This window comes from Globicephala melas, chromosome 13 (genome assembly GCF_963455315.2).
Source record: "Globicephala melas chromosome 13, mGloMel1.2, whole genome shotgun sequence".
Classification (NCBI taxonomy): Eukaryota; Metazoa; Chordata; class Mammalia; order Artiodactyla; family Delphinidae; genus Globicephala; species Globicephala melas.
This window is the reverse complement of record NC_083326.1, coordinates 43047561-43066254: the sequence shown is the minus strand read 5'-3', so window position 1 is coordinate 43066254 and position 18694 is coordinate 43047561. Positions and strand designations below refer to the sequence as shown.

The 18694-nt window shown below is 37.6% G+C and overlaps 1 protein-coding gene and 1 long non-coding RNA gene across 2 annotated transcripts in view; one reads left to right on the top strand and one right to left on the bottom strand.

The window, feature by feature from the left end:
* Nucleotides 1-8258, top strand: part of DSG3 (desmoglein 3) — a 29209-nt gene extending 20951 nt beyond the window's left edge. The window contains 5 exon segments of the mRNA XM_030876478.2: nucleotides 511-762; nucleotides 4355-4494; nucleotides 5020-5083; nucleotides 6470-6717; nucleotides 7641-8258. Coding sequence (XP_030732338.2) covers nucleotides 511-762; nucleotides 4355-4494; nucleotides 5020-5083; nucleotides 6470-6717; nucleotides 7641-8258 — 1322 coding nt within the window.
* Nucleotides 1-18694, bottom strand: part of LOC115863564 (uncharacterized) — a 173438-nt gene that overhangs the window by 147080 nt on the left and 7664 nt on the right. The window contains exon 2 of the long non-coding RNA XR_009566397.1: nucleotides 16823-16918. This is a non-coding gene — a long non-coding RNA (uncharacterized lncRNA). The remainder of the gene's footprint in view (nucleotides 1-16822; nucleotides 16919-18694) is intronic.

Genomic DNA, 18694 nt, shown 5'->3' with positions numbered 1-18694 from the left:
GCCCATCTCCCCTCCTCTTTGGGGGGAAAATCAAGATAGGACTGAGGGGCTTCCCTGGTGGCGCAGTGTTTGAGAGTCCACCTGCCAATGCAGGGGACGCGGGTTTGTGCCCTGGTCCGGGAGGATCCCACATGCTGCGGAGCGGCTGGGCCCGTGAGCCATGGCCGCTGAGCCTGCGCGTCCGGAGCCTGTGCTCCGCAATGGGAGAGGCCACAACAGTGAGAGGCCCGCATACCGCAGGAAAAATATAGGACTGAGTTTTCACGGGGCAGAATAATGGGCCCATCTGGGGCAGACAGGAGGACAGGAGGAAGTACAGCCCCATACACCCACTGATCTCCGAAAACCCTCGTATCTGCTCAAGCCTCACCCTACTATTTGTGACAGTGATGTCTATGGCAACTCTGGTTCTGTTCACCAAAAAGAAAAAAAAAACAAAACATAGTTTTCAGAACAAGGAGCAAGATACGCTTTGTTCTACTGCTGATTCGTTTGGTTGTTTCCCTTCAGGCACCTCTGCAACCCTAACAACTCTGCAGCCGGTATATCCCCGTGTGTACAGAATCTCCCTGGTCGTCACGGACGACAAGGGCACATGGTGTAAGACCCCGGAGAACTTGACTCTGGAAGTCTGTCTGTGTGACAACAATAACATCTGTAAAACTTCGCCCCCGACCACAACCCCTGAGCCCGTTAAGACGCCTGGGAGGCTGGGGCCTGCCGCCATCGGCCTACTGTTCCTCGGTCTTTTGCTGCTGCTGTGTGAGTATGCCGCAGCATCATCCTGCTTGCACTGGGTGTCAGCACATGCAGAGGCCTTCCCGCTGCATGGACAATGCATCTCCGCAGTTGTTTTAGAGGCAAAGCTGGGGGGAAATGGTATTTTCAGGAAGTATCAGAAATGGCATTTTCAGGAAAAATCAGAAATGTTTAAAGCTAACACGTCACCTGCCAACAATCTGTATTTATAATACAGAGAAGCAAGTCGTATATGTTAGACATATAGAAAACGACACGAGAGACTCAAGAAGGAAAAAATTGAAGCATGAATAGTCTACACACTGGCCATGATGTTCATAGTCAAAATAATGACTTTATCCATGAGTGTGGCACTTTCTAAAATGTCTTTTTTGTATACAAAGCTCATGAAATTCTAAAATAAAATAGAACCCTGACCAAATAAATTTAGGGAAAATATATAAGATATCGTAAGCCTTGAGCTTTACGATGCACATAAATATATCACAGACCTGAGAAGTTATTGCTTAATCTAGAATTTCCTCAGAATAGCTTTCTACCTGAAAATATACTCCTGTAAGGCTCTCATACTTAATATATTAAGTTTATTGAACACATTGAGGGAAATTACATACATGTATTATTTTTCAATAAAACTAAAATTTATTTTTTTAATAGGTAGGTTTCAAAAAGTTACACTTAAAATCGTGTGACTCAATTAGTATTTTGAATGTAACAAGTCTCTATTTAAAAGAACTTCATGGCAAATTCTTATAGTGTAAATAAAAGAAATCCTTGATAAATTCACAGTCACTTCCCTAATTTATTACAGAATCATAGACATTTAGAGTTAAAATGATTATTCAACCTCTTAATTTAATTTTTTTTAATTTATGAGATATTTTTAAACCACAAAGAAGAACAGAAAATTGCCATGACAAGCACAAATATAACCACAACTCAGACTTAACAGATATTAATATTTGCACACATATAATCACATAACATATAACCATCACTCAGACTTAACAGACATTAATATTTGCCATATTTATTCAGATCTCTTTAAAAAAAAAAAGAAATAAATTGCTATCCATACATTTAGTGGCCTCCTACACATGCCATATATTCTCCTTCCTCTTTCCCCTTAAGTGTTTACTATTCTAAAGTTATCATGCATCATTTCATTTAATAGCTGAAACTGACACTCAGAGTTTCAGTTTTCCAATGTCATGATTAGTCAATTTCAAAACCAAAAATTTTTCAAGTACCTATATATGAGTCTTTATATAGATCAATCAAGTTCAATCAACCAAGTTCAATCAAGATCAATCAAGTTCCCAAGAAAGGGAACTTGATTCTGGTTTTCATGTAGTAGTAGATTTATTCATCTCTAACTCTATGGAAAACATATACCATGATAAAGCTGTAACATATATAATAATATAATATAAAATAAAAGTGAACACTAAGGAATATTGCAGAGGTTTCACAGACTCAGGGGAATCATCCATTTGAGCCTTGGAAAATGAGTAGGCTATAGCAAGTACAAAAAGAGGGAAAGGTGTTTCCAAAGGGTAACAGCGTGAGCCAAAGCCAGAAAATGCTTGGCAGGTTTTAGGAAGCACACAGCCTTGGGAGGTTAAAGCAAGGGGAAATTGTGGAGAGTGAAGGAGATGAAACTGGAGAACGCTTTGGGACTAGTTTGAAAGAGCTTACACACACATGGAAAGGAAGGTTGTTGAGAGTATTTGAATAAAAGACTAACACGATCATATTTGTATTTTAGAAAGATAACATTGGCACAGTGTGTACTGTAAAGTAAAAAGGAAAGAACAGTTAGGAGGTTATTGTAATAGTTCACAAGGGATGATGGAGGCCAGGTTTTGAGCCATGGCATAAGACTGGAAAGGAAAGGATTGATGTGCAAGGCACGATGCGGGTACATGGAGAGGATCTGGAGACAAATAGATAGGAAGAGTGGAACAAAAGTCCATAGGCACCACTGAATTTGGCTGCTACTGAAACCATTAACTGAAATTGAAAATATCAGAGGAAGCACAGATAAGTAGGGTGGCAATGATAAGCCTGATTTTGAAATGTTGAATTTTGAGGTGTGCATATATCCTCTAGGCTACTGTACATTTGGGATTGTGGCTCAGGACAGTCAGAGGACATATACTCCGTTATTCCCACAATCACATTTGCTTCATGTGAAATATCACCATTTGCAAAATGTCGTATCTTGAATTTTGTGCAGGACAGAACTTTCTCTGGATGCATATGTAAAAACCTAATACATATTGCACACACATGATAAACAAGATTTCTAAAAGACTACTATGGCCACCTAAAAATACTGACCATACAGATATATATTCATTACTTTTCAAAACTAATTTGTCCATTTATAATATTTGACCCTTCCCACACATTTAACAAAGTCATAGAATTAAGAATGGCAATAAGCAAAGAAAACCTTTAGAAGTATCACTTATATGAACATTATGTTAAATTTTGAGAAAATGTATTATGTCCAACTTATTTTATTTTATATACTTGGCCTAATTTTTTTCATTTATGTGTATATAAAATATATAAAACTGACCTAATTTGTACAACTGATGTAGCCCATCCAAACAATACTGGCAAGTCCTCATGGCACTCAGTACCATCCTTTATCTATATTAACTCATTTAATCCTCACAACAATCTATGAGGTAGATACTATATATTCTCCCATTCTTTGGATCAGTTAATGGAGGCAAGAAAAGACGACATAATTTGTCCAGCTAGTGAATGGTGGAACCAAAACTCAAACCCTAGAAGTCTGACTCCAGAGGCTATATACTCTTAAATCTCTCACTAAGCTGCCAGTAAGTGAACAGAATTCAAACATTAGGATTCAGGTGGCCTCCGCAGGACAAAGGTGGAGGTGGGGTCACTGACTACCTAGACTGAGAAGTGCCTCCTTTCTCTCTTGGCCCATTAGCCTGAGAATGATGTTAATCTTTATTGCTAAGATGTGACTGATACACACAGAAAGAATGGTAATTACCCAGGCAGGAAGGCCCCTCCAAGCTACGAATTCCTAAGTCACAATTAAAAGTGCAATGATATTAGATCATCACTCTAGTTGCTGAGGGAGTTTGCAAGTTAATGGCTATTCTCTAAGAGATCATTGGAGACCAGATTACCAAATCACTATAATGCCCACCTAAAATCTTGACTCTTCAGGTGTGTATTCCCTTGACACCATATACATAGCCTCAACATGTACAAATAAATGCAATAATAAAAAAATATATATTACGGAAAATGATTGAGGAACTGAATGGCCACCTTTATCATTCATCGAACAGTGCCTATTTTAAGAAAACAATATACGTGTCTCAAGAATAATCTGATCTGTCTCCTTCAGTTTCATAATCATGTGAAATTTTAGTATGCTTAATTTACTAAATTTTATTTTGTAGAAACGAATTTTGCTTTCTATTAGATTATCCATAAGCGTTACAAAATATTGTATTTTCTTTGTAATGTTTCTGGCAATTGCCATGTCAAATTGTTTCCAAGTGATTCAAATGTTCTGATATTTTGTTTTCCTATATACTAGTGGCCCCCCTTCTGCTGTTGACCTGTTACTTTGGGACCGGTCCTATCGGGGGAGTGTCGGGTGGATTCATGCCAGTGCCTGATGGTTCAGAAGGAGCAATTCGTCCGTGGGGAATCGAAGGAGCCCAACCTGAAGACAAGGTGAGGATACACTTTGTAAAACATTTATTTCAATCATACAGAACAAAATTCGATTTATATTCATATAGATAAAGAGGTAATGGGGTATAAAAATGATACTCCTGACCCTCAAGGACCCATGAGAGTCAGTACTAAAATGAATGGAGCCTTTTAGGATCTTAGCTCTTCAGATGTCAAATCATAAAAATGGTTACTCCTGGGCTTCCCTGGTGGTGCAGTGGTTGAGAGTCCACCTGCCGATGCAGGGGAGGCGGGTTCGTGCCCCGGTCCGGGAAGATCCCACATGCCGCGGAGCGGCTGGGCCCGTGAGCCATGGCCGCTGAGCCTGCGCGTCCGGAGCCTGTGCTCTGCAGCGGGAGAGGCCACAGCAGTGAGAGGCCCGCGTACCGCAAAAAAAAAAAAAAAAAAATGGTTACTCCTGGAAGAATTTGGAATTCTTGTAATGTCTCCATTTGCATATCTTACTTATATTGGTGAAATCTGGGTAATTTTTAAATGTATTTATTTTTTGCATGTGGTTTGTAGGAAATCGCAAATATCTATGTGCCACCTATAACTGCCAATGGAGTTGATTACATGGAAAATTCTGGTAAGTGAACATAAAATTTATTTTTGAAAGCAATAATGGGTTAAATAAGAAATATTGAAAGATAAGAAATGTTCTAAATTCTTTTCTTAATAATTTGCATATTTGTGCACATACTGAGAGATGTTACCCCTGAAATAGGGTTTCAATGAAATGGTTTACTGTTAGTATATCAGTCAATTCTGTGACCTAGCTCTGGCTTCAATAAGTTCATTGTCCACTGATGTCACCATTTTTTACTAGCTGAAGATTTGTTATACTTTTCCAAACTTTAATAAACTGAAGTAGAACTCTCAGGGAGTCAATTATTAATTTTTTAATTAGCAAAGATTTCACACATATAGAAAAATGTAAAGGAAAATATAACAAACACTATGCACTCACCACCCAACTTTGCCTATCAACAATAGTAATATTTGCAGTTAAAGCCTCATGTGTGCACATCCTAGGTCTTGTTGCCCTTATTCCTTCCCCAGAGCTAACAGGATCCTGATTTGAGTTCAATTACCAATTCTTATATTTAATCATAATGGGACAAGGATCGCTTATTTGTCATATAGGTGAAATTATTTATTTCTTTGGTTTACCAAATGACTATTTTATTCATCTTATCTCAACGCTACAACTAAGGTGTAAACTAGAACCATAAGACCTAATGCCTAATATTCAATTTTTTCTTAATTCCATGCTTAGCAATAGATTGTTTTTAAATGTCCAGCCTGAAAAGTCCGCATAAGATCTCCCCCAAAAAGGTAACTGTCTTTATCAGCTACCTTAATCCTTAATCCTTACCTGCTTCTCCCATTATAATTACATAGCAAAAACTATATTCAGAATTCTCTAGAAAAAATAGCTTTCCATGAAAATGCAATGTAAAAGTAACAGGCAAAATAGTCACAGCTTATTAAATTTTCATTAAGCACCAAGACACCAAATTAGCATCTGCTAATTTGCATGATTACATTATGTATGTTTCCTCTTTGGTTTCCATATTGAGCCAATATGACAGCTTAATTATAATTTCTTTTTTTCCTGAAAACAAACAAGCATTACATTAGAAGCTTTCCATTGCTGTGTGCTGAATATTCTGTTTTTACTTTTTCATTTCTGGCCGTTGTCACTGAAAATCTATTTCCTTTGTATATTTTTTCAGTTAGCATGTTTTCAGAGCTATTTCATCTGCTAATATCCTGTTACGTCCTCACCTCCTCTGTTACTCTCACATAACAGACTGCGGGATGTTCTTATCACCTCGAGTCATAAAATTGTATTTTCTCCCACATACTTGCTTTACTTGGCAACTGCTCACGGATATCAAAGACCAGGAAAACACAACAAAACAAAACAAATCACAGCATGAGATGTTATCGAATTTTCTCCTGTTTTTAGAAGTTTTTACAAATACATGCACTGGAGGGACGGTGATGGAAGGAGCTTCGGGAATGGAAGTGACCACCAGGATTGGAGCAGCTGCAGGATCTGGAGCCGCTGCAGCATTCGGAGCAGCCGCTGGACTTAGCAACTGTTCCGCAGGATGGTCCGGAACGATGAGAACAAGGCATTCCATGGAAGGAACCAACATGGACTATGGTGAAGGGGCAATAAACATGAACTTCCTAGACTCCTACTTTTCTCAGGTAATTTGGTGGAAAACTTTGTGGCTTTGTTATCTTGTTTACATTAGAGATCTTTCTACTTGACTCTACTTCAGTTTTACAGTTCGTTTGTTTGCAGCTTGGTGAAATACAAGCAAAAAAAGTAGAGGCTCCTTGTAAAATAATACAGATAACCTAAGATGGCTGCCAAAATCCGGCTACTGGTCAAAAGGGAGGAGGGGCCGGTAGACATAAGATGAGAGAATATGGCTCCTCATTCCTCCAACTGGAATAACAACAGAAAGCAAAACCTTTTGCATTTCAGATCAGCAGCATCCTCTTTAGGAATACAAAGCAGCTTATTTTCTATTTCCAATACCATGAAGTATGTCAGAATACATCTGCGAACATTTTTCTGAGAGGGTTGGAGTATTCTTCACATTGTCAAGGAGTCCATGTCCAAAAATGTTGAAGAACCATTGAATTAATGACCCAAACATAAAAGGGGGAACGAGGGCTGTGGTCCAAGATTAGGTGAAGTGTCGGGAAGCACAGAATCAAAATGGGACAAGGGTGCAAGAACAGAGAGGACTTTGGGAGGCAGGTTGCTTGCCTCTTGGTTGGTGCATCTTTAGAACGGATCTCACCTACAGTTTCGGTATCAGAAATGGCAAGTGCTGGCATCTAGCCTGGTAGAGCAGATGAAGGCTGACACTGTGTGTGAGGAGAGACTGGCAGGAAGGGTTTGTTTAGGATGAGGATTCTTGGAATATTCCGAGGTGTGGCATAGGCCCTATTTACGGGTCAGGCTCTCATAAGACTGCTGATACAGAGGATGCCCTCCTATGGATTACCTAAATCACGCATTCTTGATCAAACCTTGAGTTCTAAGAATGGTATAATATTACATTCTTCCACTGAGTGTCTCTTACGATTCATTTTTTTCCACTTTTCTCCACCTTTAGAAAGCATTTGCCTGTGCCGAGGAAGACGATGGCCAGGAAGCAAACGATTGCTTGCTGATCTATGATAACGAAGGAAAAGGTGCCCCTGGTTCTCCCGTCGGCTCCCTGGGTTGTTGCAGTTTTATTGCTGATGAGTTTGATGACAGCTGCTTGGACTCACTCAGTTCCAAATTTAAAAAACTTGCAGAGATAAGCCTTGGGATGGATGATGAAGCCAAAAACTCTCAGCCACCCACCAAAGAGAGTGGCTCTGGGATTGAATCCCGTGGCCAATCCGTACAAGTCCAGCAGTCAGAATCTGTTAGGTACCAGATTTTGCCAGGCAGCCAGGGAGCGTCTGCTGTGTCTGCTTCTGGCTCTGTCCTCCAGCCAGCCATTTCCATCCTTGACCCTTTGCAGCATGGTAGCTATTTGGTAATGGAGACTAGCTCAGCTGCTGGTTCCTACGTGCAGCCTTCCACTGCAGTCTTTGATCCACTTCTCACATAAAATGTAATAGTGACGGAAAGAGTGATTTGTCCCATTTCCAGTGTTCCTGGCCACCTACATGGTCTGGCAGAGCTACAAGGGTCAGGTCGTAAAATCTGTACAGAAGATCCTTGTTCCCTTCTGATGTGACCAGAATGAACTGGAATTATATACTGGCCAAATATGGATATTTGAACCAAATTATTCAAAATAGCATAGCAAATCTCACAGTATTGGTCTGATTTGGCACTTATTTGCTACTCTTATAAACTGATCATGATTACAGTCTAAATTGTCTAGTTTATATCCCCAAACTGGATGTGTTGTCACTCTTACTTCTCAAATACTATTCAAGTCCTAGTAAATCTTAATGTTTTACAAAAGAAATCTTGAGATCATATTCAGTGGGAAATTTTCCTAATAATTTTTAAACTTCAAATGCCATGTGTTTTAGTGGATTAAGTGCTTGGAGTCAAGAGCCCCAGTTGTTGAATCTTTCACCTTTTCTTATATCATTAATAATGATATGGTCATAAGGTCTTTGCTAAAGTATTTTGAGCTGCTTGGAAAAAAGGAGGTAGTTGCAGTTGAATTTTTGCTATCTTCTTGGTGCTGGGAGACCCTGTGTACATCTTTTGCTCAAGCTAATGGTATTGGTTTATGCATTAAACTCGCTGCATCTATATTCCTTATATTCTCACAATAAGACAATTTTGAAATAGAAGTATCATAGAAAACTTAGGAAAGTTTAGTATGGTATAAATATTTTGTGTTTTATTAAATCACCTTGAAAGGATCTACCTAAAGAAAATATTTTACATTAAGCTCCTCCCTACACACTTCTCAGTAACAGTAATCCTGTGTTAATAGTCTTTGAAAATTACTCTTTATTTTTTAAATGTCAGTAGGTAGCTGTAACTTACATATCACTTATAGTGATGTTTATCTTGTTAACTGTGTCTACAGACTTCATGGGAACACAAAACATGGCTTTTCTCATAAGCAAAAGAGGCCTCTGACTAGAATAACACATAGTGAAATTTGTGAATGTGTATTATACACAGTGTTTCTGGTCAAAAAGCGATACAGAAAGGAATTATCAGTAACTCTATTTTATTAAGTCTCACTCCTTTTAAATTAAGCTGCTACCGCAATTTAATTCTTGAGCGTAACAATGTTAGGTAAGCGAGGGCTTAAAATATGTCATTTCAGGGGCATTACCCTGATGGCAACGCAGTTCTTCAAATCATTTCTGATCATTCAAGGTCTTCAGCCTTTAGCCCATAGAGAGCACCCTACCTCTTATGAACTTTTTTGTCTAAACTAAGTCTATACAAGGTCATCGTCTGGCTCTATGCTCTATTATCTCTAATTGTATATAAAATAATCCTTTCTGGCTTTTGCCATATTCAAAACCTATATTTGTTTTTTAGATGGAATGCAAAGTAATAAAGTGTTTTTTTTTTTTTTAACCCAGAAGTGTACAGTCCTGAGGGTTCCTGGGGGGGAAGAAACCCCCTAAACGTCCTTACATCTAGCATTCTTCCCTCTTCCTGGTGCCATGACCACCAGGAAGGCATGTGCTAAGACAGCCCGAGAAGCACAGACAATCTGTTCTTCCAAGACTAGGCGGCTGTGGCAACAAGGCCTGCAGGGTGCCCATCTTGAAGTGAGGGGAGCTAGACCCTTTGGAGCAGCCTGCCAGGTCCTGAGGAAGTCACCTTGCTGTTACCACTGGGGCCTCTTCTCAATAGAGGGGTCTTGCTCTGAGATCTAGAACACAGAGTTGACTTGTGACTCTTGTTTATGCATGAGAATTAAATTAATAATCAGAACAACCCTTGTTCCAAGTTCAAATGTGTTTTCAGGATCCTCAAAGTATTTTAAAATTGCCTCTTAAAATCCAACTTATGAAATGAGAATTTTGCTTCGTTGTCAAACTGCAGAGGAAACTATGACATAGTAGTAAAGACTAATAAGGGAAAAATTGAAATTAAAGGGGTTTTAAAATAAAAATAGATCAATCTTGTCTAGGAGGACCTAAAATTGATTTGCCATATAAATGAAATTCAAAGCAAAAATGTATCTGTATTTTTTCACTAAAAATAAAAATTGTTTTCAACAGAAAAACTTTTTAAAAACTGTCTTTTGACTTAATGTATTATAATTTTTAAACAGTATATACTAAAACTTTAACAGTCAAACATTGTTATAATAAAACTGTTTTGCAACGAATTTATGAGTACTTCCTTAACCATTTAGCAAAAGCTGAACTACTCTCTGCAGTTAATAACTGTTAAGAAATATGATGTAAAAAAGAGATTGCACATGCATTTTTATCAGTATTCTACATTGTTTTTCTAGCTGATACTTTTTCTGCATCCTCCCAGGCAGGAAGAAAGTACTGGGGGACTCAGGATCTCTTCTTTGGGTAGAAATGGTGCTGGATAAGGTGCTGGACGAGGTCAGGGCAGACTTATTAACTGGATGATTTAACTCATTTATTATTTGTTTGGTAATTTGGAATGGTCTCTCAGGCAAAAAAATTGACATTCTATGAAGACTCAGTGAGAAGTTGAAGTAAAGAGAAAGTAAGGTTTCCAGCCTAACATGGTGACAAAAATGTACCATGACCTTGGTGACAGCCATCAGCCCCTGCGGTGAGTTTGTCTCCCAGTAAATGCCTGTTATTTTTATGTCTTCCTTTAAAGGGATGCCACAAAACAACTCCCTTCAGAACTCAGATCTTGCTTTGGTTGACCCTCCTCATTCTTAAATGCAGACAATTCAACCTGGACCTGGGGTACGGGGAGCAGAAACTGGATTAGAGTGAATGCTGAGTGAAGAAAAGTGGATCGCTTAACTCGGGCTTCCAAATCAATCTCAGGAAAATGAAAGCTACGCAGGTAAATTCCAAAAAAATCACCAGTTCCTCTTCGTCACAGAAAGTTGAACGAATAAAACCAGCAAGATCAGTTTCTCCTATCTTAATTTTCAGAAATCAAGTAAGAGTGTAAAGGAGTACATTCAACTGACTAGCTTCACTGCAACTAGCAAATAAGAAACAACTAGCAATTAAGTAAAAATTACGGATCTTTCCTTCTTGTTATTAGCAATCCAGTATTTTCTCAACTCCTTTACTGAGTCTACAAAGAGTAATTCTGAATCCGTGATCACATGATTTAAGACTTGCTCAACAGCACAGTCTGAGATCATTTTTATGTAAGGGGGATAACTGATGAGAAAAGAAGACAACTATTTAAATTCCAGGTGCCAGAAACAACACGTTTTCCACAAAGAACACTGAGCTTTCTTCTGCTTTGCCTCATCCAGAGTGCACTACAATTCCCTCCATGACAAGACATAGGCCATTCCAGGTTGGTGTCTTTGCTTTCTTTTTCTTTTATACATGGACTTTTTTTTTTTTTTACAAATGCAAAAAAAAAAAAAAATCTAAGCACAATGCAGGTGTAGTTAAAACTCAAGATAGTGATGGTCTAAAAGTGCAAAGGATGCAGTTACCAGAGCAGGAAGAAGCGTGACATTGGTGAGGGCTACCAGATGGCCAAGAGAGTTATATTCTAATTTATTTTTTACAGTAGCCCTGAGATTACAGTCACAAAAACAGAGACCCAGAGAAGCAAAGTAACTTTCTCAAAGTCATACAAGTGACACAAATCTAATTGTATTATTATAATTTATAATATATTTCAATATATTTATTATAATAAATATATAATTGTTATTATTTATAATATACTTCTAAAATATTTATAATAATAAATATATAATATTTATTATATTATAATAATATTATTATATTGCTGAATTATATTATTCAGCAATAATAATACTTATTACTCTCTCAGAATAATCTGTTTATTTTCAGCTCTGACTTGAGTAGAACATGAAAAATTGGAAAGAAAACAATGAAAATTATACAATATAAAGATTATAAGTCTAGATATAATTCTAAAGATTAAAGAAGCAGTACAATGTAGGCATATATATGTATACATATATACAATTGAAAAGTAGAGATAGAAAGATAAAAAGGTAGAGATAGATGAAAGAATGTAAATACATGATTTGTTGCTGTTTTGAAAAATATTTGGGTTTATTTTTCAGGTCACAGTGAGCAGTTCTCCTCCACATTTAATAACAGAAACAAGCTACCTGGAAGTCACGGAATCGCTTTTCCGGTAAACTCCTGAGACTTACTTTGACAGCACACTATTTAGAAGAGGTTATGTGACATGTGTCTAGATATAAAAAATAACTTTATATTTAAAATTTTTATTTGAAATTTATATATATTGCAAAATGATCACTACAATAAGTCTAGTTAACATCTGTCACCACACATAGTTACAAAAAAATGTCTTTTCTTCCGATGAGGACTTTTAAGATTTTAGCAACTTTCAAATATGCAGTTCAGTATTATTAACTATAGTGATCCTGCTGTACATTACATCCCCAGGACTTATGTATTTTATAGCTGGAAGTTTGTACCTTTTGATCCCCTTCACCCATTTTGCCCATCTCTCAACCCCTTACCTCTGGCAACCACCAGTCTGTTCTCTGTATCTATGAACTGGGTTTTTGTTTTGTTTTTTTAAAATAATAACTTTAAATGGTTCCTTATGTTTTCTGTGAGCTGAATTTTTATTAAATTAGCAACAGTAAATTTTGTATGAAAACAGAACATCAAATTATGATAAAAGCCAAACACTGATATTGAAAGAATACGTCCTCATTTCCTTAGAAGGCAGAGAAAGTATTTATATTCTTTCATAATCAAGAGAAGATTGCAAAGAAGTTTCTTAATTATAAAGCAATACAGAATCAGGTAATCTTGGATTTATTTAAATGACATAATGGTATGGTTTCTACTCCTGCAAGGAGGCATTGTTACTAAGCCAAAAATGAGTATTTAAACACAAAATGTGAGATTAACTTAGTCATGGCTTCCATGTCCTACTGACTGGTATTGATAATAAGGTTGTATGGTCCTAACTAGGAGGAGAAACACACACACACACACACACACACACACACACACACATATGCACACATATGCATACATATTTGCCTCCAGTAACTATGTAGCTTGGTATAGCTGAAGCAGTATCTTGCCATCATCCAACCCATGGACCAGACACTAATGCTCAGTGGTACTGCAGAAACAAAGTTTATATATATATATATATACACACACAATACAAGGAGTCTACTCTCTAGATGTATGATTAAAAAGAAAAGAATCACCTAAATTTTCCACCTAAATTTCTTTAGGTAAGACACAATGAAGAGGCCTTGCTTGACCAAACTTTTAATTATTCTCATCCAGGGCTGACACCCACAACTTTTGATTAGTAAAAACATGTGAAATAAGAAATGGAGCTATTAGTCAAAGGTACAAAGTTTCGGTTGTAACTGATGAATAAGTCCTAGAGACTAATGTATAGCATAGAGCCTATACTTAAAAATACTGTATTGTATACTTAAAATTTTGCTAAGAGGTAAGTCTTATGTCAGGTGTTCTTATCACACACAAAATAACAGTAACAAACAGAAGGGCAGGAGGAAACTTTTAAAGGTGATAAATAGGTTTATGGTATAGATTGTGGTAATGGTTTCATAGGTTTATACTTATCTCCAAACTCAGCAAGTTGCATACATTAATTATGTACAACTTTTTGTATGTCAAAAAAAATTTTAATGTATAGTAAACCCTTAGTCTAATAAATTTTGACAATATTTTTCTTCATCTTCCCTTTTCCTCTCAACTGTTATAATCTGCTATGGATTCTTCCTCAGAAGATATTTTATGGCTGCTAATGTTTGAAATCTAAGTTGATTTTCTAACTAGCCACTCTTTCTATACACATTTTCTTGGATCCTGGAACTGTCCTCTTTGTGCTGGTCTTTGAATATTCTTTTGAATTGCAAACCAACAACAAAGGCATATGCTGTCAGGATGATCCAAGACCTTCTCTATGCAATACTCTCCCAGGGCCTCCAGAACAAGCCAATGCATGCTATTGCCACCTTTGCCAACTCTAGCTAGGGAAGGATGTCTCCACTGAAAGAACAAATCAAGAGGTGTTATTGAATATTTTGATAGGAAACTGTGAGCTGTCAGGCAAAGAAAACCTGCTAGTTTGCATAAAATGAAAACTTACTACTGGAGGACCTAAGAGAAAATTTTTAAATTTCATTCCATCTGTTAGTCAATCAAAAATAACTGTATATTGGGCTTCCCTGGTGGCGCAGTGATTGAGAGTCTGCCTGCCGATGCAGGGGATACGGGTTCGTGCCCCGGTCCGGGAGGATCCCACATGCCGCGGAGCAGCTGGGCCCATGAGCCATGGCCGCTGAGCCTGCACGTCCGGAGCCTGTGCTCCACAACGGGAAAGGCCACAACAGTGAGAGGCCCGCATACCGCAAAAAACAAAACAAAACAAAAAAACAAAACAAAAAATAACTGTGTATTATATTTTAATGACTAACAAAAGATAAACTTGAAATTTTTGTTTTGTTTTGTTTTTCAACTGTGTGTTTTAAGTTAATGGTTAAGAGTTCAGGCTTTGGAGACAAAGTACTTGAGTTCAAATCCCAGCTTCACCATTTACTAGCTGTGTGTCTTTGGCAAGTTACTTACCTCTTTGCACCTCTCTGGATTATTGTTATAGAGATAATAACATTCCCTACCTCATGAGGTTTCTGTAAAGAAGTTACAAGAATGCACTTGGGACACAGCACTCATAAAGATTTGAAATAAAAATAATTATTACTATTTTTCAATCTTTAAAATGAACTCAAAAAGTTGAGTGGTGACATACAAAACTACTGAAACCATACAAACTCAAAACATCTATATTATCCGATCCTAAGTCCTGTTTTACAGATGCTCAAACAGGCTGAAAAGTAATTTGTCCAGGGCTTCCCTGGTGGTGCAGTGGTTAGGAATCCGCCTGTCAATGCAGGGGACACAGGTTCGAGCCCTGGTCCGGGAAGATCCCACATGCCGCGGAGCAACTAAGCCCGTGCGCCACAACTACTGAGCCTGTGCTCTAGAGCCTGTGAGCCACAACTATTGAAGCCTGTGTGCCCTAGGGCCCGTGCTCCGCAACAGAGAAGCCACTGCAATGAGAAGTCCGTGCACCGCAACGAAGAGTAGCCCGTGCTCGCCGCAACTAGAGAAAGCCCGCGTGCAGCAACAAAGACCCAATGCAGCCAAAAATAAATGAATAAATAAATAAATTTTAAAAAGAAAAGTAACTTGTCCATCAAAGGTAGAGTTAGGAATTAACTAGGCCAATTCTATTCTTGTGATTCCAAACTGCCACTGTAATATTTCTTTTTCACTAATCTTTTGCCTAACCACAGAACTTGTCCTGTCTACTCTACTCTGCACTGGAAATTCCTCTGAATACACAAGCAAATAGAGATGAATTCATTCAAATCAAATTGTGACTTGTAGCCAAACAAGTAATGAGAATTTGACCAGGTGACTGCAATATTTCAGTTGAGCTCCCTTGGAAAAGGACAGAATGGGAGGCTTTTTTACCCTAAGAGTTCTAACTATGTCATTTCCACCAAGTAAAATAGGGCAGCTAGGTGGCTTTGAGCAAAAAAAATAGTTACTTCCAAATTAGCATGAAAGGAATGATGCTACTGACCCAACCTCCAGTAGGATACGCATGTTAGGGAATGCTGGTAGAACATTAATTACTGTACAAAGAAAATGACCACAATTTACATCCAGTTTCTATAGGATTTATGGTGCCAAGTGAAAAGAAGTTTTATTTACAAAAGCTAGTTGACCCAACATAAAATAGAAGGAAGTTAAATTGTCTTTACCTTTGCATATTTTATTACCTTATTTCTAGAATAGGATATGCTTAATGTTTTCATAATCACTACTTCCTACTTCCTTTAAAAATCTGACCATAACTAGTTGATAAGTTTTTTAATTGTTTGATAAATTAATTCATATAAATCACAGAAAATGACTTATTCTCCTCCTTGGAGTATATACCTTTAATACTTAAATATCTGCAGACTCAAAAAACAAAGTGAAATTTCATTATCATTAGGTCATAGGTCAGGAGGTGGAGTGTTTAGTGCACGGACACTTTCCTGTCAAATCACATATGTGGCACCTATCTGTCCACATAGGACCACGGATCACACCTGAGATTCAGGTTTCACATTCTGACCAATTGACCTAATGCATCTAGTCTCTAAGAAATAAAAGTAAATAAAATGTTCCATAGAAATTCCATCATCTTTTTATTCCTGAAGCCTAGAATAAAAATTGTCCTCTGATTTAAACAAAATTTTTGGTTTTAGATGGCTTATTCATACTTCTAAAGTGAAAATCCGAGTTATAAAGGACAATAAACCATACTCTACAGACTTGAGATTCCTATTATTGAAAATTCCAAGGTCCAAACAATGGAAACTCACAATGGCACTTTTATGAACCATAAAACAATTCTTCCATATGACCCTTCACATGGATTTTTCTTTGTTCAACAAGTTTTCCCTGTAATACTGCTCTGCTTAACTTGTTGGCATAAATTTACTGATTACTTCAGATGAATGTTCTAATCCTAAAGTTAAGCAAGAAGTACAAGGATACACTCTCTTCTTCTTTCATACCCACAGGAGAGTTAGTCACAAGAAGTCTTTGTTGGCTGACTTACCTTTATTGTAGCTGAGTCTGCGTGAAATGGGTGTGACTCTCTCCAAAGGTATGAATCATTCAGACATTGTTTCAGTAGAAGTTAAGAGAGGTCCACCTAAAAAAATGTTATAGCAAATTAGCAGACAATTCCCTTGTAAAATAAGAGGTCTGCTTTCAAGGCATATAGTAATGTTCATAATAAACACTATGATTTTAAAAAAATCTTTAACCACAAATGTCCTCAGACCAGCTGGTAAGGGTTACTGTGATCGTTAAAACTAAAGTTATCAGGAGCAATTTTTTTTCCCACTGCCTTTTTTGTATCACAGTTTTGCTTAACTCGTTTGATAATGTTTGAACACATTTCTGTCTAATAAAATCTCTAAATGGGAACTAGACGAGGTGATGAAACTCAAACTAGGTCCACCGCAAAAAAAAAAAAAAAAGTACAGTTCAAGCAAAACGGATTTAAGAACACTTTCCTGAAATGCTCACATACCTGGGACTTTTTTTTTTTTTTTTTTGCGGTACGCGGGCCTCTCACTGTTGTGGCCTCTTCCGTTGTGGAGCACAGGCTCCTGACGCGCAGGCTCAGCGGCCATGGCTCACGGGCCCAGCCGCTCCGCGGCACGTGGGATCCTCCCGGACCGGGGCACGAACCCATGTCCCCTGCATCGGCAGGCGGACTCTCAACCACTGCTCCACCAGGGAAACCCTACCAGGGACATTTTGATTTTCTTTCTTATGATATCTGAAAGACTGCTTCAACTCTATTTCCTGGGTGTGTACAGATGTAACTGAGTTAATTAAATTATTATTTATCATATTAAAAGATTTTCAATTGCTTATACTATAAAAGTAAAGTTACATAGAAGTAATTTGCATTTGTAATGTCAAATTTGGGATTCAAGAGTAACAATATCATAACTTTTGCTCAGCAGGGTAGTAGTTCCCAATATTTCTTCTGTGTAGTACGTGTGACAAACGACATTCACAAGCTCACACCCTCCCATGGACAAGCTCACCCTCAGGCTCCATTTGCCTCCCCCGCTGGAATCAACCCTTTCGCCACCCAAGGGGGATGTCAAAAATGCAAGTAAGTAACATCATTAAGGAATAACTTTAAATGTGCTCTAATGATTTTAACAAGTAAATCAATCACAAATTTCAGAACTTGATAATTAATAAGCTACTGCATCGACTTGCATGGTACAAAAGTTTTTTAAAAACCACCAACAACGTTAGTTTTGAAAGTAAATTAAAATCAGTTAATTTCTTTGAATCCTTGTTTTTTCTTTAACATGGAAATTGTTATTTATTTTTGAAATTTTGCTTCTCTCTACTACAGTATTTATAATCATCAGTCAGATCATTTTGAAAAGGTCTTTAAAGCCAGTATTTTACTTCCACCTTTGCTCTCCAAAGCCATTGCATCGCTTCTATTTCACTTTTTCCTGATATGCAAGAATGTCACTTGTCTACGTGCAAATGAATGAAGTAACCGCCGAGAAACCAGTATTCTTTTCTGTCTTCTGAGGGGTTTTTTGGTGGATCTCCCTAGGCTCATTAGTCACATTTGGGTCAGCATGATAGTTTCTGTCTGACACTCTCAGTAAACACTCTTGTGCTGCCCGTAAGCCCTACAAGTCCTGTCACACAGTCCAGGGCTGCTATTAGCAACCAAACTCTCCTCCTCTCTTCCCCAGCCACTGCTACTTCCCTTATCTTTCCAAGAATTCCTATAAACAAACCCTAGGGTGAAATCAGAGCTAGAGATTTATTCTGAAATTTTTTTCAGAAAATGTAGGTGGAGAGATAAAATCAACATTGTAATGAATGCTAACTTTGTTCACCTCCAGAGGGAAAAGGGATTTTCCATATTGTTTATGGT